The 20835-nt window shown below is 43.2% G+C and overlaps 1 protein-coding gene across 1 annotated transcript in view; it reads right to left on the bottom strand.

Moving 5' to 3' along the window:
• Positions 1-333: 333 nt before the first annotated feature.
• LOC124044455 (protein dopey-2-like) overlaps positions 334-20835 on the bottom strand; it is a 30163-nt gene continuing 9661 nt past the window's right edge. Inside the window, exons 2-10 of the mRNA XM_046364088.1 lie at positions 12561-12735; positions 7930-8111; positions 7232-7402; positions 4409-4598; positions 4212-4310; positions 1188-1311; positions 815-924; positions 494-605; positions 334-359 (exon numbers count right to left, since the gene is read on the bottom strand). Of these exons, the coding sequence (XP_046220044.1) occupies positions 334-359; positions 494-605; positions 815-924; positions 1188-1311; positions 4212-4310; positions 4409-4598; positions 7232-7402; positions 7930-8111; positions 12561-12722 (1176 nt within the window). The 5' untranslated portion in view covers positions 12723-12735. The remainder of the gene's footprint in view (positions 360-493; positions 606-814; positions 925-1187; positions 1312-4211; positions 4311-4408; positions 4599-7231; positions 7403-7929; positions 8112-12560; positions 12736-20835) is intronic.

Here is a 20835-nt window from a genome sequence, read left to right as displayed (position 1 = left end):
ACTAGCATCATCATCACACTGCCCACTACCAGAGGACCCGAGAGAGACCAGCATCATTATCATCATCACACTGCCCACTACCAGAGGACCTGAGAGAGACCATCACCATCACACACTGCCCACTGCCAGAGGACCTGAGAGAGACCACCACCATCATCATCATCACACATTGTCCACTATCAGAGGACCTGAGAGAGACCACCATCATCATCATCCTCATTATCATCACACATTGTCCACTATCAGAGGACCTGAGAGAGACCGCCATCATCATCATCATCACACATGGTCCACTATCAGAGGACCTGAGAGAGACCGCCATCATCATCATCATCACACACTGCCCACTATCAGAGGACCTGAGTGAGATGATCATCACCACCACCACTACACCCTACTTACCAGCAGAGGGCTTAAGACAGCTGGAGAGAGTGAGAATGGGAGGGGAGGGGTGGGAGAGATGAGGCCTGAAGTAGGGGAGGTGTGTGTTTACCTATCTCTGGCTTATCTATAAGGCTGATGATGATGCGGAAGGGTCGTAGATAACCAATCACGCTCTCCGGGTCCGCCTCCACATCCTTCCGATTCAAGATGTTGATCAAAGCCTAAGGACAGAGACACAGAGGACACACACTGTTACACCACTGGGTATTTACTGAATTCTAGTTCACCTTGTTTTCATGGTTTCATATTAAAATGAATGACTTGCATTTAAGGGCAGGTGTTTTAAGTCCTTCATGAGGTTTAATAATCTGTAACAGTATGATTTATATACTGCCACTGATCAACAGTAGTGTTAGCTAGTGTGTCCAACCTGCACTAAGAGTTCTCTGGAGTGGGTGTTGAAGTAGAAGGCTGTGTGTTCTTCCATGGAGATGAAGAGGTCAGGGTCTGCAGCAACCATACCCCCCTTAATATCTGTGCCTGGGGAACAGCAACACACACAGATACAGTTATTCACTTATAATATCAAGGCATACATTTTATTCTCTGAAAGGAGAGATGCAAACAATTGAGGCTACATGGATACATTTATTAGGTAGACCTTAACGACATTAGCTAAAACTACATTTATTAGCTACATAGTGAAGTATATTCAGGCCTACTGCTAGACTACAACTCAAAGCCATAACTTAATTGTGTGTATGTGAACATGGCCATGGTGCATGTCTATCCACACTAACTACCTAGCAGCCAGGCGTAGAGGCGTCTGTTGAGTGACATGTCTCTGCGGAGCAGCGTGAGGGAAGCAGCAGACACCACTCTGATCGTGTCCTCCCTAGTCATAGGAATACTGCCTTGGGTTGGGTCCTGAGGTAATAACAGGGACAGTTACACATGGGGCACAGGGAAAGGGGAGAGGATGAAGATAGAGAGGCAAAGAAGGCAAAGAAGGAAGAGTTGGAAGAGGAGATGAAAGAGGATTGAGGGAAGAGCAGAACAGAGTATATAAGGAGGAGGAGGAGGTGAGGAGGAAGAGGAGAGGTGAGAAGAAGGAAGTGAGACAGAGGAGAAAAGGGAATAGGAGGTGGTGATGGTGGTGGAAGAGGAGGTAAACCTCTAACCTCTGACAAAAACATTGACGCTTGCAAGGACACGGTGACTGAGTTCATCAGGAAGTGTACAGGGGATGTTATTCCAATGGTGACTATTAAAACCTACCCAAACCAGAAACCGTGGATAGATAGCAGCATTCGCACAAAACTGAAAGCGCGAACCACCGCATTTAACCACCGCATTTAACCACCGCATTTAACCATGGCAAAGTGACTGGGAATATACAAAGGGTAGTTATTCGTTCCGTAATGCAAACAAACATGCAAAATGTCAGTACAGTGGCAAAGTGGAGTCGCAATTCAGTGGCTCAGACAAAACTTATGTGGCAGGGTTTACAGACAATCACGGACTACAAAGCGAAAACCAGCCACGTAGCGGACACCGACGTCTTGCTCCCAGACAAGCTAAACACCTTCTTTGCCCTCTTTGAGGAGAACACAGTGCCACCGAAGCGGCCGGCTCCCAAGGACTGTGGGCTCTCTTTCTCCAAGGCCGATGTTAGTAAGACATTTAAACGTGTTAACCCTCGCAAGGCTGCCGGCCCAGATGGCATCCCTAGCCGCGTCCTAAGAGCATGTGCAGACCAGCTAGCTGTAGTGTTTACTGACATATTCAATCTCTCCCTATCAAAGTCTGCTGTCCCCACTTGCTTCAAGATGTCTACCATTGTTCATGTACCCAAAAAAGCAAAGGTAACTGAACTAAATGACTATCGCCCTGTAGCACTCACTTCTGTCATCATGAACCTCTACCTTACCTGACACCCTAGACCCTCGTCAATTTGCATACCGCCCCAATAGATCCACAGACAATGCAATTTCCATTGTGCTGCACACTGCCCTATCCCATCTGGACAAGAGGAATACCTATGTCAGAATGCTGTTGATTGACTATAGCTCAGCCTTCAACATCATAGTACCCTCCAAGCTCATCGTTAAGCTCAGGGCACTGTGTTTGAACCCCGCCGTATGCAACTTGGTACTGGACATCCAGAAGGGCTGCCTTCAGGTGGCGAAGATAGGAAACAACAACTCCACTGATCATCAACACAGGGGCCCCACATGGGTGTGTGCTCAGCCCATTCCTGTACTCCCTGTTCACCCATAACTGCATGGTCATTCACACCTCCAACTCAATCATCAAGTTTTCAGTCGACAAAACAGTAGTAGTTACCAACAATGACGAGACAGCCTACAGGGAGGAGGAGAGGGACCTGGCAGAGTGGGGCCAGGAAAATAACCTCTCACTCAACATCTACAAAACAAAGAAACTGATCGTGGACTTCAGGAAACAGCATGCCCCTATCCACATCGACGGGACAGCAATCGAGGTGGAAAGCTTCAAGTTCCTCGGTGTACACATCACTCACAATCTGAAATGGTCCACCCACACGCAGACAGTGTTGTGAAGAAGGCGCAACAGTGCCTCTTCAACCTCAGGAGGCTGAAGAAATTCGGCTTGGCCCCTAAAACCCTCACAAACCTTTACAGATGCACAATTGAGAGCATCCTGTTGGGCTGTATCACCGCCTGGTAAGTCAACTGCTCCACCCAACCACAGAGCTCTCCAGAGGGTGGTACTGTCTGACTACTCATCCCTACAACCTTACGAGGGTGCTGCCCTATATACATTGAATCACTGGCCACTTTAAATAATAGAAGACTATTCACTTCAATAATGTTTACATACTGCTTTACGCATATCATACAGTGGCAAGAAAAAGTATGTGAACCCTTTGGAATTACCTGGATTTCTGCATAGATTTGTCATAAAATGTGATCTGATCTTCATCTAAGTCACAGCAACAGACAAACACAGTCGGCTTAAACTATTAACGCACAAACAATTATACGTTTTCATGTCTTTATTGAACAGACTGTGTAAACATTCATAGTGCAGGGTGGAAAAACTACATGAACCCTTGGATTTAATAACTGGTTGACCCTCCTTTTTGCAGCAATAACCTCAACCAAACCTTTTCTGTAATTGCGGATCAGACCTGCACAACGGTCAGGAGGAATTTTGGAAAAATTATCTTATCAGTTCAGCAATATTATTGGGATGTCTGGTGTGAACCGGTCTTTTGAGGTCATACCACAGCATCTCAAATTGGTTTGAGGTCAGGAACCTGACTGGGCCACTCCAGAAGGCGTATTTTCGTCTGTTGAAGCCATTCTGTTGTTGATTTACTTCTGTGTTTTTTTTGTCGTTGTCCTGTTTTTTTATTTATTATTATTATTATTTTTTACCTTTATTTAACCAGGCAAGTCAGTTAAGAACATTTTCTTATTTTCAATGACGGCCTGGGAACAGTGGGTTAACTGCCTGTTCAGGGGCAGAACGACAGATTTGTGCCTTGTCAGCTCGGGGGTTTGAACTCGCAACCTTCCGGTTACTAGTCCAACGCTCTAACCACTAGGCTACGCCACATCCTGTTGCATCACCCAACTTCTGTTGAGCTTCAATTGGTGGAGAGATAGCCTAACATTCTCCTGCAAAATGTCTTGATAAACTTGTGAATTAATTTTTCTGTCGATGATAGCAAGCTGTCCAGACCCTGAGCAAAGCAGCCCCAAACCACGATGCTCCCTCCACAATAACATTAGCTAAATATGTGTATGTGACCAATAAAATGTTATTTTAACGTGACTTACCAGGCAGGTGGCCAAGGAGAAGAAGAAGAGCAGGATCTCCAGCATGTTCCTCTGCACCAGAACATTTGAGTCCTGCAGAGACAGACACAACGCCTTCACCTGGGAGAGAGAGAGAAAGAGAGACAGAGAGACAGACAGGTTATCCAACATGGCCAACACAACCCTACACTCACTCACACTAACACACAAGAACTCACCACCAGGCGGTTGTCATAGCCCAGCATGCGTGTTTGCTGGTACGGGGGTGTTAAGCGGTCAAAGTGTGTGACGATGAAGAGAGAGGCGGGCAGCCGGACTAGAGGGCTGACCAACACACTGCCCCACAGAGCCCCATAGAACACCTGCTGGCCCACCAACATAGACAGTCTCAGTAGCAATGCATCCGTCCTGGAGAGTGGAGAGAGGGGGAAGAGGATTCGTAATATCATGAAATTATCTATGCAAAAGAAAATACACTGAGTGGGCTTCCCGGGTGGCGCAGTGGTACAGCGCCCTCTGGGTTCGCGCCCAGGCTCTGTCGTAACCGGACGCGACCGGGAGGTCCGTGGGGCGACGCACAATTGGCCTAGCGTCGTCCGGGTTAGGCCAGTAGGGATATATCCTTGTCTCATCGCGCATCAGCGACTCCTTTGGTGGGCCGGGCGCCCACCAGGTGCACTGTGTTTCCTCCGAGACATTGTTGCGGCTGGCTTCCGGGTTGGATGCGAGCTGTGTTAAGAAGCAGTGCGGCTTGGTTGGGTTGTGTGTCGGAGGACGCATGACTTTCAACCTTCGTCTCTCCCGAGCCCGTACGGGAGTTGTAGCGATGAGACAAAACAATTGGATGCCACAAAATTGGGGAGAAAAATTGGGGAGAAAAAAATAAATAAACAACAAAAGAAAATACACTGAGTGTACAAAACATTAGGAACACCTAATATTGAGTTGCACTCCTTTTTCCGTCAGAACAGCCTCAATTCATCGAGGCATGGATTCTACAAGGTGTCGAAAGCTTTCCACAGGGATGCTGGCCCATGTTGACTCCAATGCTTCCCACAGTTGTGTCAAGTTGGCTGCATGTCCTTTGGTCCATTCTTTATGTTGAGCGTGGAAAACCCAGCAGTGTTGCAGTTCTCAAACTGGTGCACCTGGCAACTATTATCATACCCCGTTCAAAGGCACTTCAATCTTTTGTCTTGCCCATTCACCCTTAATGGCACACATACACAATCCATGTCTCAATTGTGTCAAGGCTTTCTTCTTCATCTACACTGATTAAAGTGGAATTAACAAGTGACATCAATAAGGGATCATAGCTTTTACCTGGTCAGTCTATGTCATGTTTTGTACACTCAGTGTATATTGCAATATACTTTCGCAAGGCGCTGTATTCGGCCCCCTTGAACTTTGCGACCTTTTGCCACATTTCAGGCTTCAAACATAAAGATATAACACTGTATTTTTTTTGTGAAGAATCAACAACAAGTGGGACACAATCATGAAGTGGAACGACATACTGGATATTTCAAACTTTTTTAACAAATCAAAAACTGAAAAATTGGGCGTGCAAAATTATTCAGCCCCTTTACTTTCAGTGCAGCAAACTCTCTCCAGAAGTTCAGTGAGGATCTCTGAATGATCCAATGTTGACCTAAATGACTAATGATGATAAATACAATCCACCTGTGTATAATCAAGTCTCCGTATAAATGCACCTGCACTGTGATAGTCTCAGAGGTCCGTTAAAAGCGCAGAGAGCATCATGAAGAACAAGGAACACACCAGGCAGGTCCGAAATACTGTTGTGAAGAAGTTTAAAGCCGGATTTGGATACAAAAAGATTTCCCAAGCTTTAAACATCCCAAGGAGCACTGTGCAAGCGATAATATTGAAATGGAAGGAGTATCAGACCACTGCAAATCTACCAAGACCTGGCCGTCCCTCTAAACTTTCAGCTCATACAAGGAGAAGACTGATCAGAGATGCAGCCAAGAGGCCCAAGAGGATCACTCTGGATGAACTGCATAGATCTACAGCTGAGGTGGGAGACTCTGTCCATAGGACAACAATCAGTTGTGTATTGCACAAATATGGCCTTTATGGAAGAGTGGCAAGAAGAAAGCCATTTCTTAAAGATATCCATAAAAAGTGTTGTTTAAAGTTTGCCACAAGCCACCTGGGAGACACACCAAACATGTGGAAGAAGGTGCTCTGGTCAGATGAAACCAAAATTGAACTTTTTGGCAACAATGCAAAATGTTATGTTTGGCGTAAAAGCAACACAGCTCATCACCCTGAACACACCATCCCCACTGTCAAACATGGTGGTGGCAGCATCATGGTTTGGGCCTGCTTTTCTTCAGCAGGGACAGGGAAGATGGTTAAAATTGATGGGAAGATGGATGGAGCCAAATACAGGACCATTCTGGAAGAAAACCTGATGGTGTCTGCAAAAGACCTGAGACTGGGACGGAGATTTGTCTTCCAACAAGACAATGATCCAAAACATAAAGCAAAATCTACAATGGAATGGTTCAAAAATAAACATATCCAGGTGTTAGAATGGCCAAGTCAAAGTCCAGACCTGAATCCAATCGAGAATCTGTGGAAAGAACTGAAAACTGCTGTTCACAAATGCTCTCCATCCAACCTCACTGAGCTCGAGCTGTTTTGCAAGGAGGAATGGGATAAAATTTCAGTCTCTCGATGTGCAAAACTGATAGAGACATACCCCAAGTGACTTACAGCTGTAATCGCAGCAAAAGGTGGCGCTACAAAGTATTAACTTAAGGGGGCTGAATAATTTTGCACGCCCAATTTTTCAGTTTATGATTTGTTAAAAAAGTTTTAAATATCCAATAAATGTCATTCCACTTCATGATTGTGTCCCACTTGTTGTTGATTCTTCACAAAAAATACAGTTTTAAATCTTTATGTTTGAAGCCTGAAATGTGGCAAAAGGTCGCAAAGTTCAAGGGGGCCGAATACTTTCGCAAGGCACTGTATATTGCAATTTTGCAGGTGTGTGTGCGTGAGCGTACCTGTCATAAACCTCAGCCCCCTCCTCCAGGCCAGGCAGTAGTCCAGTGATGAAGGCCTGTAGGCTGGGCAGTAGGGCCCTCTGTAGGGGGAGGTAGTAGCGCTCATACAGCGTCAACAGGGCTGGCTTCACTGCCATTGCAGCATGGCCCAGCAACGGGAACAGCCCGGAGCTAACACACACACAAAGATGGAGATCAATACAACACATGAACTCACACACACATCAGTACAGGAGAATGCATGTCTTTTTTTACACCTTTGATTAACTAGGCAAGTCAGTTAAGAACACATTCTTATTTTCAATGACGGCCTAGGAATGGTGGATTAACTACCTTGTTCAGGGGCAGAACGACATATTTTTACCTTGTCAGCTCGGGGATTCAATCTTGCAACCTTACAGTTAATTAGTCAACGCTCTAACCACCTGCCTCTCATTGCACTCCACGAGGAGCCTGCCTGTTACGCGAATGCAGTAAGAAGCCAAGGTAAGTTTCTAGCTAGCATTAAACTTCTTATAAACAATCAATCAATCAATCAATCATAATCACTAGTTAACTACACATGGTTGATGATATTACATCAGTACAGGAGAACACACAATCCATTAACACATGGACAGGTCAATAGGCCTACAACACCTCAGGACAGACAATACAGACGGACGGACACATCCTATGGGTTAGAATGAGTCCTACACCTGTAGATGAAGAGGTCCTTGGCCAGCCATTTGGTGCCGATGATCTTGAAGATGACCTCATAGGTCTCCAGGGCCTTGATGTGCACTCCGCTGGGCAGGGCCGGGTGCAGACACTGGGCCAGACGCTTCCCAATGATTAGCCTCTTGGGCAGCAGAGAGTAGCGCAGGTTACTCTGCAGGGCCTGGGGAGGGAGGATTAGAGAGGGAGAGCAGTGATGAAGGGGGGTAACTACCTGGTACCAAATGGTGCTTGTGGTGGTAGTTAGTGGTGTGTGTTGTAATGAATACCAAAGAAAAAAACAATTCATGAGTAATTATTGTGTATCTAATATGTCATTTGTCTGGGCTATTGACAAAAAAATAGGTCATGCAGTACTGACACTGTCAACATAACCAAATAGATGAGCAGGAACTGGAAGTGTTGCTTTGTTTACATGACAGATTAAAGTGGCCTGAAGGGATCCTCACTCATTCTCACATAGCCCCTAGGCAAACACAGATCAACACACACTGGCATTCTACCATAACACTCTGAAGCAAACATCCTTCTTGCTAAATGTGTCACAAGCAGTGACCTACTAGTGTCCAAAGTCCCCTAGGGTGGAGCAAGAGACAGAGTTAGGCCATGTATTCTGGGTAGAGGTCGACCGATTATGATTTTTTCACCGCCGATACCGATTATTGGAGGTCCAAAAAAGCCGATACCGATTAAAATCAGACAATATTTATTTATTTATTTGTAATAATAACAATTACAAGAAATCTGAATGAACACCCATTTTAACTTACATTTACATTACATTTAAGTCATTTAGTAGACGCTCTTATCCAGAGCGACTTACAAATTGGTGCATTCACCTTATGACATCCAGTGGAACAGCCACTTTACAATAGTGCATCTAAATATTTTAAGGGGGGGGGGAGGGCGGGGTGAGAAGGATTACTTTATCCTATCCTAGGTATTCCTTAAAGAGGTGGGGTTTCAGGTGTCTCCGGAAGGTGGTGATTGACTCCGCTGTCCTGGCGTCGTGAGGGAGTTTGTTCCACCATTGGGGAGCCAGAGCAGCGAACAGTTTTTAACTTAATATAATACATCAATAAAATCAATTTAGCCTCAAGTTAATAATGAAACATGTTCAATTTGGTTTAAATAATGCAAAACCAAAGTGTTGGTGAAGAAAGTAAAAGTGCAATATGTGATATGTTAGAAAGCTAACGTTTCAGAACATGAGACCATATGAAAGCGGGTGGTTCATTTTAACATGATATTCCCAGGTAAGACATTTTAGGTTGTAGTTATTATAGGAATTATAGGACTATTTCCCTCTATACCATTTGTATTTCATTAACTTTTGACAATTGGATGTTCTTATAGGCACTTTAGTATTGCCAGTGTAACAGTATAGCTTCCGTCCCTCTCCTCACTGGGCTCAAACCAGCAACAACGACAACAGCCACCATCGAAGCAGCGTTACCCATGCAGAGCGAGGGGAACAACTACTAGAAGGCTCAGAGCGAGTGACGTTTGAAACACTATTAGCGCGTGCTAACTAGCTAACCATTTCACTTTTGTTATACCAGCCTCATATCGGGAGTTGATAGGCTTGAAGTCATAAACAGTGCAATGCTTGACGCACAACGAAGAGCTGCTGGCAAAACGCACAAAAGTGCTGTTTGAATGAATGTTTAAGCGCCTGCTTCTGCCTACCACCGCTCAGTCAGAATATATGCAACGCATGACACGCTAGATAATATCTAGTAATATCATCAACCATGTGTAGTTAACTAGTGATTATGATTGATTGATTTTTATAAGATACGTTTAATGCTAGCTAGCAACTTACCTTGGCTTACTGCATTCGCGTAACAGGCAGTCTCCTTGTGGAGTGCAACGAGAGAGAGGCAGGTCATTATTGCGTTGGACTAGTAAACTGTAAGGTTGCAAGATTGGATCCCCCGAGCTGACAAGGTGAATATCTGTCGTTCTGTCCCTGAACAAGGCAGTTAACCCACCGTCCCTAGGCCGTCATTGAAAATAAGAATGTGTTCTTAACTGACTTGCCTAGTTAAATTAAAGGTATAAAAAAATATATATCTATATTTTTTTTAAATGTAAAAATCTGCAAATGGCGCCCAAAAATATAGATTTTTTGAAAACGTGAAATCGGCCCAAATTAAATCGGCCATTCTGATGAATCGGTCGACCTCTAATTCTGGGCTAATGCAGTAGAACAGTTTACGAGAAAAGTTAAACTGAGTGCCTGCAAAAGCAATCAATACACTCTGTATGATAGGTCAATGAGAGTTTGAATAAAGTGTTGTCTTCTAACAGCTTTAATAGTTAGAAGCAAATACATTATCAAGTAAAAAGTTATAGCCTATCATCCTCTCCATTGATTGATTGTGGGCTAAGTGAATGAACACTGATGTAGGCTTATTTTCTGAAACTCCATTGATAGATTGGGAATGTTTTTCCATCTCATAGCGGATGCCAATCTCACAGACCACTGATCTTGGAGCCAGATCCAGACAGAACCAGACCCAACCATGGCAACACCAGCAGGATGGAAAAGTGACTGCAGGTAGTGACTGGGCCCAGAGCCAGAGAGCCACTCAAACACAGAAAGTACAATACACTGACCAAGAGCCCAATAACATGGCTAACTCGTCAATGCTAAAGAATAAGCGGTTAGCTTCTACTCTGTAAGGACATGAATACACTCAGAAAATGCCACCATTGATTTGGTCAGTCACTCTCACTCAGATATCAGAGTCTATTGACGTACAGGTGCGTCAATCTAAATAACATAATACAAAAATCTCCATCAAAATCAGTCAGTTTAAGCTGGAGATATCTATGGCGGACTTCCACATATACACACAATATTATATATTTTTTACACCTTTATTGAACTAGGCAAGTCAGTTAAGAACATTCTTACTTTCATTGACGGCCTAGGAACGGTGGGTTAACTGCCTCGTTCAGGGGCAGAACGACAGATTTTATCTTGTCAGCTCGGGGATTCAATCTTGCAACCTTACAGTTAACTAGTCCAGCGCTCTAACCACCTGCCTCTCTTTGCACTCCACGAGGAGCCTGCCTGTTACGCGAATGCAGTAAGAAGCCAAGGTAAGTTGCTAGCAAGCATTAAACTTATCTTATAAAAAACAATCAATCAATCATAATCACTAGTTAACTACACATGGTTGATGATATTACCAGTTTATCTAGCGTGTCCTGCTTTGCATATAATCGACGCGGTGCACATTCGAGGAAAAAGGACTGTCGTTGCTCCAACATGTACCTAACCATAAACACCAATTCCTTTCTTAAAATCAATACACAGAAGTATATATTTTTAAACCTGCATATTTACTTAAAATAAATCCAGGTTAGCAGGCAACATTAACCAGGTGAAATTGTGTCACTTCTCTTGCGTTCATTGCACGCAGAGTCAGGGTGTTTGCGCCGCCTGGCTCGTTGCGAACTAATTTGCCAGAATTTTACGTTATAATGACATAACATTGAAGGTTGTACAATGTAACAGCAATATTTAGACTTAGCATTTTATCTAACGGGTGGCATCCCTAACGGTTCCGTATTTTACTGAAATAATAAACGCTTTGCTTTCGAAATGATAGTTTCCAGATTCGACCATATTAATGACCAAAGGCTCGTATTTCTGTGTGTTATTATGTTATAATTAAGTCTATGATTTGATATTTGATAGAGCAGTCTGACTGAGCGATGGTAGGCAGCAGCAGGCTCGTACATCCAATGGTCAAAGGTTCATGAAATACAAATGGTATAGAGAGAAATAGTCCTATAAATACTATATTAACTACAACCTAAAACCTCTTACCTGGGAATATTGAAGTCTCATCTTAAAAGGAACCACCAGCTTTCATATGTTCTCATGTTCTGAGCAAGGAACTTTCACTTTTACTTTCTTCTCCAACACTTTGTTTTGGCATTATTTAAACCAAATTGAACATGTTTCATTATTTATTTGAGGCTAAATAGATTTTTATTGATGTATTATATTAAGTTAAAATAAGTGTTCATTCAGTATTGTTGTAATTGTCAATATTACAAATAAATAAAAAATCAATATGGCCGATTAATCGGTTGGGGCTTTTTTTTTTGGGTCCTCCAATAAATCGGTATCGGTATTGAAAAATCATAATCGGTCGAACTCTAGTCTCTACGACCCCCACAAGCCCCAAGGGAGTCGTCAGAAGTCAGTACTGAAAATGTGCCAACTTATGTTTGTGGAAAGGGGAGATTCTCATGAACATGATGGTGTTCTCCGTTTTTCTCTAAGACCCCTACAAGTGTTGCTGGACTCGTCTGAAGGTAACCGATAGCGATAGTTTTGTGCCTACCCAAAAAAAGGGGTTAAATATGGGTTCAAAAATATATATATTTATAGGACAGACACTTCAAACCCTTATTCCTTATTAATCTTTTTTTGACAATTTTGGTCTGCCTGGTGACATCACATTCATGAGCTTGGGTCCCAGGAAAACACTGAACTTCTCATTTTGGTCCCAGGCTGAAAAAGTTTAAGAACCCCTGGTCTAGAGTGGCTTCATGTCTGAATATATTGTACCAGCCATGTCAACCGTACCTTGTTGAGTTTACCCAGAGAGGAGATGAGGTCGGCCCATTCACTGGATGACTCAAAGTTCCGCAGGGCCTTCTCGATGACTGCCGCGTAACTACGGTAACGGTAGTCATTCTGCAGCTCCTGCTCCTCGGGATCCATAATGCCTGACTCACGTCCCAGCATGCTCAGAGTGTGTCTGAGGAAAGGGGGAGGAGAACGGGAAACAGAGAGGAGAGGGGGCGACAGAACAGATATGTTGTCAGACATCAATCCCTACATCAGGGTCATGTCCACAAGGCTCAAATTGGAAGAAAACAGAGTGAAAAGTGGAGCCTGGTACTAGCCTACATGTACCTGAAATTGATTTGTTTTTATAGGGTGTCCCCTAATGAACACAACCCAGATTTCTGTTTGTAACATTGAGCTATGTTGCAGAGGGTTTTCTCTTGCACACACACATTGATATGGTCACAGTGACACATGCGGTCACACACGCGCGCACACACACATACAGGAATCACAATGAGCTCATTCATGATTGGGTCTGCTCTGTGCTGGTCTGCCTGACCTGGCTTGAATTCTGAAAATAGTCTAACAGACAACTGGAATTTAGGACACAGGGCGACTGATTCCTGTTGAACACATCTACACATGCTCCCAGAGGAACAAACATCAGTGGCCCTATCAAAGTGTCTCAGCGTAGAAGTGCTGATCTAGGATGAGTTTTACCTTTTAAAGACAGAATCCGCAGTAGGGGGAAACATCGCCACTTGCAGCCACACCACCATTGTTATTGTTTTTGTTGCCGAGCTGAGGAGCATCGAGTAGAATGGTAAAAAAACAATATCCAGTTCTCTTCTATCACGCGTGGCTGTTTCACCATTAAGGATCAATAAGACGGGAGCACACTTACTCAGATGATTTGTCACATGCGTAGAATACAACAGTGAAATCGTTACTTACAAGCCCTTAACCAACACAGTTAAGAAAAATCTGTGTTAAGTAAAAAATAAGAAATAAAAGTAACAAATAATTAAAGAGCAGCAGTAAAATAACAATAGCGAGGCTATATACAGTGGGTACCGATACAGAGTCAATGTGCGGGGGCACCGGTTAGTCGAGGTAATATGTACATGTAGGTAGAGTGCGGTAGCAGAGAGAACCGTCTATGACTAGGGTGGCTCAAGTCTGAGAATTTTTAAGGCCTTCCTCTGACACCGCCTGGTATAGAGGTCTTGAATGGCAGGAAGCTTGGCCCCAGTGATGTACTGGGCTGCACGCACTACCCTCTGTAGTGCCTTGCGGTCGGAGGCCGAGCAGTTGCCATACCAGGCAGTGATGCAACCAGTCAGGACGCTCTCGATGGTGCAGCTGTAGAACCTTTTGAGGATCTGAGGACCCATGCCAAATCTTTTCAGTCTCCTGAGGGGGAATAGGTTTTGCCGTGCCCTCTTCACAACTGTCTTAGTGTGCATGGACCATGGTAGCTTATTGGTGATGTGGACACCAAGGAACTTGAAGCTCTCAACTTGCTCCACTACAACCCTGTCATGAGAATGGGGGTGTGCTCGGTCCTCCTTTTCCTGTAGTCCACAATCACCTCCTTTGTCTTGATCACATTGAAGGAGAGATTGTTATCCTGGCACCACACGGCCAGGTCTCCGACCTCCTTCCTATAGGCTGTCTCGTTGTTGTCAGTGATCAGGCCTACCACTGTTGTGTCATCAGCAAACTTAATGATGGTGTTGGAGTCATGCCTGGCCATGCAGTCATGAGTGAACAGGGAGTACAAGAGGGGACTGAGCACGCACCCAAGGGGCCCCCGTGTTGAGGATCAGCGTGACGGATGTGTTGTTACCAACCCCTAACCACCTGGTGGCAGCCCGTCAGGAAGTCCAGGATCCAGTTGCAGAGGGAGGTTTTTAGTCCCAGGGTCCTTAGCTTAGTGATGAGCTTTGAGGGCACTATGGTGTTGAACACTGAGCTGTAGTCAATGAATAGCATTCTCACATAGGTGTTCCTTTTGTCCAGGTGGGCCAGGGCAGTGCGGAGTGCAAAAGAGATTGCATCACCTGTTGATCTGTTGGGGTGGTATGCAAATTAGAGTGGGTCTAGGGTTTCTGGGATAATTGTGTTGATGTGGGCCATGACCAGCCTTTCAAAGCACTTCATGGCTACAGATGTGAGTGGTACGGGTCGGTAGTCATTTAGGAAGGTTACCTTAGCGTTCTTGGGCACAGGGACTATGGTAGTCTGCTTGAAACATTTTGGTATTACAGACTCAGACAGGGAGAGTTTGAAAATGTCAGTGGAGACACTTGCCAGTTGGTCAGTGCTTGCTCAGAGTACACATCCTGGTAATCCATCTGGCCCTGCAGCCTTGTGAATGTTGACCTGTTTAAAAGTATTACTCACACCAGCTACAGAGTGTGTGATAACACAGTCGTCCGGAACAGCTGATGCTCTAATGCATGTTTCAGTGTTACTTGCTTCGAAGCGAGCATAGAAGTAATTTAGCTCCTTTGGTAGGCTTGTGTCACTGGGCAGCTCACGGATGTGCTTCCCTTTGTAGTCGCTAATAGTTTGCAAGCCCTGCCACATCCAACGAGTGTCGGAGCCTGTGTAGTACGATTCAATCTTAGTCCTGAATTGATGCTTTGCCTGTTTGATGGTTTGTCGGAGGGCATAGAGGGATTTCTTATAAGCTTCCTGGTTAGAGTTCCGCTCCTTGAAAGCGGGAGCTCTACCCTTTAGCCCAGTGCGGATGTTGCCTGTAATCCATGGCTTCTGGTTGGGGTATGTACGTACTAGAGGTCGACCGATCAATTAGGGCTGATTTCAAGTGTTCATAACAATCGGTAATCTGCATTTTTGGACACCGATTATGGCCAATTACATTGCACTCCATGAGGAGACTGCGTGGCAGGCTGACTACTGGTTACACAAGTGCAGCAAGGAGCCAAGTAATTTGCTAGATAGCATTAAACTTATAAAAACACAATCAATCTTAACATAATCACTAGTTAACTACACATGATTGATGATATTACTTGTTTATCTAGCTTGTCCTGTGTTGCATATAATCAATGTGATGCCTGTTAATTTATCATCGAATCACAGCCTACTTCGCCAAACGGGTGATGATTTAGCAAGCGCATTTGTGAAAAAAGCACTGCCGTTGCACCAATGTGTACCTAACCATAAACATCAATGCCTTTCTTAAAATCAATACACAAGTATATATTTTTTAAACCTGCATATTTAGTTAATATTGCCTGCTCAAACCAATTTCTTTTAACTAGGGAAATTGTGTCACTTCTCTTGCGTTCTGTTCAAGCAGAGTCAGGGTATATGCAGCAGTTTGGGCTGCCTGGCTCGTTGCAAACTGTGTGAAGACCATTTCTTCCTAACAAATTTGCCATAATTGTACATAATTATGACATAACATTGAAGGTTGTGCAATGTAACAGCAATATTTACACTTAGGGATGCCACCTGTTAGATAAAATACGAAACGGTTCCGTATTTCACTGAAAGAAAAAAAAGTTTTATTTTCGAAAAGATAGTTTCCAGATTTGACCATATTAATGACCTAAGGCTCGTATTTCTGTGTGTTATTATAATTAAGTCTATGATTTGATATTTGATAGAGCAGTCTGACTGAGCGGTGGTAGGCAGCAGCAGGCTCGTAAGCATTCATTCAAACAGCACTTTCCTGCATTTGCCAGCAGCTCGTCGCTGTGCTTCAAGCATTGTGCGGTTTATGACTGCAAAACTCCCGAGATTAGGCTGCCAATATTATAGTGCCTATAATAATATCCAATAGTCAAAGCCATATGAAATACAAATGGTATAGAGAGAAATAGTCCAATAATTCATATAATATCTACAACCTAAAACTTCTTAGCTGGGAATATTGAAGACTCATGTTAAAAGGAACCACCAGCTTTCATATGTTCTCATGTTCTGAGCAAGGAACTTAAACGCTTTTTTTACATGGCAAATATTGCACTTTTACTTTCTTCGCCAACACTTTGTTTTTGCATTATTTAAACCAAATATTTATTTAACCAGGAAGGGCTAATTGAGATTTAAAATATATTTTTCCAAGATAACAAAAAAAAATCAGGACCTTGAGTCATTACAAAAATTACAGACAAACAACATGAAAAACTACAAGTAATCTAGTAAAAACCATAGAATTCACAAGAGTATAACAAAATCAAAACAGCTAATTAAAAACATTGACAGGTCATGGAATCAGTCAAATTGAACCTGTTTCATTTAATTGAGGCTAAATTGATTTTATTGATGTATTATATTAAGTTAAAAATAAGTGTTCATTCAGTATTATTGTAATTGTCATTATTTCTGCTTTTCTGATGTATCAAATACTTATGTCATGCAATAAAATGCAAATTAATTACTTAAAAATAATACAATGTGATTTTCTGGATTTTTATTTTAGATTCCGTCTCTCACAGTTGAAGTGTACCTATGATAAAAATTACAGACCTCTACATGCTTTGTAAGTAGGAAAAACCTGCAAAATCAGCAGTGTATCAAATACTTGTTCTCCCCACTGTATATAAAAATATAAAAAAATAGGCAGATTAATCGGTATCGGCTTTTTTTTGGGGGGGGGTCCTCCAATAAATCGGTATCGGTGTTGAAAAATCATAATCGGCCGACCTCTAGTAAGTACAGTGAGTCACTGTGGGGACGGTGTCAGCGATGCACTTATTGATGAAGCCAGTGACTGATGTGGTGTACTCCTCAATGCCATCGGAAGAATCCCAGACCATATGCCAGTCTGTACTAGCAAAACAGTCTTGTAGCTTATCATCTGACAACTTTTTTATTGACAGAGTCACTGGTGCTTCCTGCTTTAGTTTGTGCTTGTAAGCAGGAATCAGGAGCATATAATTATGGTCAGATTTGCCAAATGGAGAGCGAGGGAGTGTCTGTGTGTAGAGTAAAGGTGGTCTAGTTTTTTCCCCTCTTGTGGCACATTTAACATGCTGGTGGAAATGAGGTAAAACGGATTTAAGTTACCCTGCATTGAAGTCCCGTCTGCTAAATGGTATATATTATTATATTATAGGTAAACTAGGAACACCGCCTCTGGATGAGCATTTCCTGTTTGCTTATGGACATATACAGCTCATTGAGTGCGGTCTTAGTGCCATAATCAGTTTGTGGTGGTAAATATAGAGAGATGAAGAATATAGATAAACTATTTTGGTAAATAGTGTGGTCCACAGCTTATCATGAGAAACTACCTCAGACGAGCAAACCATTGAGACTTCCTTAGATACGGTGCACCAGCTGTTGTTTACAAATATACATAGACCGCCACCCCTTGTCTTATCAGAGGCTACTGTTCCATCCTGCCGATACAGTGTATAACCCGCTAGCTGTATGTTATTCATGTCATCGTTCAGCCATGACTTGGTGAAACATAAGATAAGTTTCATCGAGTCCAAGTACTGGCCCAAGTAACGCACATATATGGTTGCCGTGACAACCAATGGGATGACAAGAGTCATTTGAAATGGAGACAATCCTAGATATGCAATAAACTATTTTATTTAGCTCTGAAAAATAATTATCACTGACATTAACTGTATATATTCAATTGATCTCCTGCCAGAGGGAAGGTTGTTTCGTGTGTGTGTGTGTGTGTGTGTGTGTGTGTGTGTGTGTGTGTGTGTGTGTGTGTGTGTGTGTGTGTGTGTGTGTGTGTGTGTGTGTGTGTGTGTGTGTGTGTGTGTGTGTGTGTGTGTACACACAGTACACTCTGTAAATGTAATAGAGCAGAGAAACATGGAGCAGAGAGACATGGAGAGAGAGAGAGAAACAAAAACATGGAGAGAGGGAGAGGGACTAACAAAAACATATATAGAGAGAGAACGGAGAGCGAGACTAACATATGGTGAGAGAGAGGGCAGGATTAGAGCAACAGAGACATCTGGACTCACTGTGGGAGAGAGAGGCTTTAACTAACATAGGCAAGCCTGCACAACACAGACACAAACAATATTATGTGTAGAAACACAGGCTTTCCATGGCTGTTTCGTTAAAGACGCGAGGAGTCTCATTCTGGTCACTCCAGGACAGTACTCGAGAAGGTCAGTTTCCCTCTGGAAATAATTTATCCATTAACAGAACACTGAGTAAGTCATATAAAACTTAAACCCTTAATCCATGGAAACAGGAGAGAACATGGTGCTGCTGAGCAACACTAACATGGCAGCCACTAACCAAGTCAGAGTACATGTCAATGAAAATGCCTTGATCGCACCTACAGTGTCATTGCGCAAAATGGTACGTCTCTTATGACCAAAAATAATTTCTGGACCTCAGAACAGTGATTACTCACCAAGAACTGGTAGAAGCTTTTTCCTTTAACTTCTTGGTGACAGGGGGGGGGGGAAGTATTGAGTAGCTTGGACGAATAAGGTGCCCAGAGTAAACTGCCTGCTACTCTGTCCCAGATGCTAATATATGCATATTATTATTAGTAGTAGTAGTAGTGGATAGAAAACACTGAAGTTTCTAAAACTGTTTGAATGATGTCTGTGAGAATAACAGAACTCATATGGCAGGTGAAAACCTGAGAAAAATCCAACCAGGAAGTGGAAAATCTGAGGATTGTTGTCTGAATGCTTTACTCAGATTATTGCATGGGTCACTTTTTCCGTAAAGTTTTTTAAAAATCTGACACAGCGTTTGCATTCATGAGTCTGACGTGAAGGATTAACTGCTTTCCTGGGAACAGGCCCGAATCCCCATCATTTGCATGAAGAGAAGACGGAGAAAAAGGGGGCGGAGGTCGGGCTGCCTTCTGAGAATTCGTAGGCAAGCAAGTAAATCCCCACTGCCAGACGTTCTATTGGCCAACGTGAAATCATTGGAAAATAAAATAGATGACCTATGAGCAAGATTAAATTACCAACAGGATATTAAAAACGGTAATATCTTATGTTTCGCTGAGTTGTGCCTGAACAGCGACATGAACAACATACAGCTGGCGGGTTTTACACTATCGGCAGGATAGAACAGCAGCCTCTGGTAAGACAATGGGTGGCGGTCTTTGTATAATTTTTTTTTAAAGCGTGAGCACGATATCTAAGGAAGTCTCAAGGTTATGTTCTCGTGAGGAAGAGTATCTCATGATAAGCTGCAGACCACACAATCTACCGAGATACTTTTAATCTGTATTTTGTGTAGCTGTCTACATACCACCACAAACCGATGCTGGCACTAAGACCGCACTCAATGAGCTGTATACAGTCATAAGCAAACAGGAAAATGCTCATCCAGAGGCGGTGCGCCTAGTGGCCGGAGACTTCAATGCAGGGAAACTTAAATCTGTTATACCGAATTTCCACCAGCATGTTAAATGTGCAACCAGACTGAGAAAAAAAAAACACTAGACCACCTTTACTCCACACACAGTCGCCCTCCATTTGGCAAATCTTTTGACAAATAATTCTATCCTCCTGATTCCTGCTTACAAGCCAAAACTAAATCAGAAAGCACTAGTGACTCGGTCAATAAAAAAAGTTGTCAAATGAATCGGATGCTAAGCTACAGGACTGTTGTGCTAGCACAGACTGGAATATGTTCCAGGATTCTTCCGATGGCATTGAGGAGTACACCACATCAGGCACTGGCTTTATCAATAACTGCATCGATGATGTCGTTCCCACAGTGACTGTACGTACATACACCAACCAGAAGCCATGGACTACAAGCAACATCCGCACTGAGCTAAAGGGTAGAGTTCTCTCTTTCAAGGTGCGGTGGTACTCTTAGCCGGAAACTTATAAGAAATTCCGCTATGCCCTCCGATGAACCATCAAACAGTCAAAGCGTCAATACAGGACGAAGATCGAATCATACTACACTGGCTCCGATGCTCTTTGGATGTGGCAGGGCTTGCAAACTATTACAGACTACAAAGGGGAGCACAGCAAAGAGCTGCCCAGTGACACGAGCGTAGCAGTAGGATTGCAAAGGGTCGAAAACTTTCCGGTAAATTTCATTTGGGGAATTTTGTTTTAAAATTATTTTTTAAAAGTTTGCTTATAACAGTGAACCTTTTATGTGGGATACACAAGGCAATTCTAGGTCTTGTGGCATATTTTGGTAAAATTATCCCCAATTCAGTGGAATTGAAACCCTCTGCATGCACAGTGCATTCTTCCATCACATGTACAGCTGATTATCAAGACCTTGCACACTAATGAGATGCTATTGAGGCCATACTACTACACTGTCTGAGCCAAGG

The sequence above is a fragment of the Oncorhynchus gorbuscha genome, linkage group LG09 (genome assembly GCF_021184085.1).
Source record: "Oncorhynchus gorbuscha isolate QuinsamMale2020 ecotype Even-year linkage group LG09, OgorEven_v1.0, whole genome shotgun sequence".
NCBI lineage: Eukaryota > Metazoa > Chordata > Actinopteri > Salmoniformes > Salmonidae > Oncorhynchus > Oncorhynchus gorbuscha.
The sequence above is the reverse complement of the archived record's forward strand: the minus strand, read 5'-3'. Positions and strand labels throughout refer to the sequence as shown.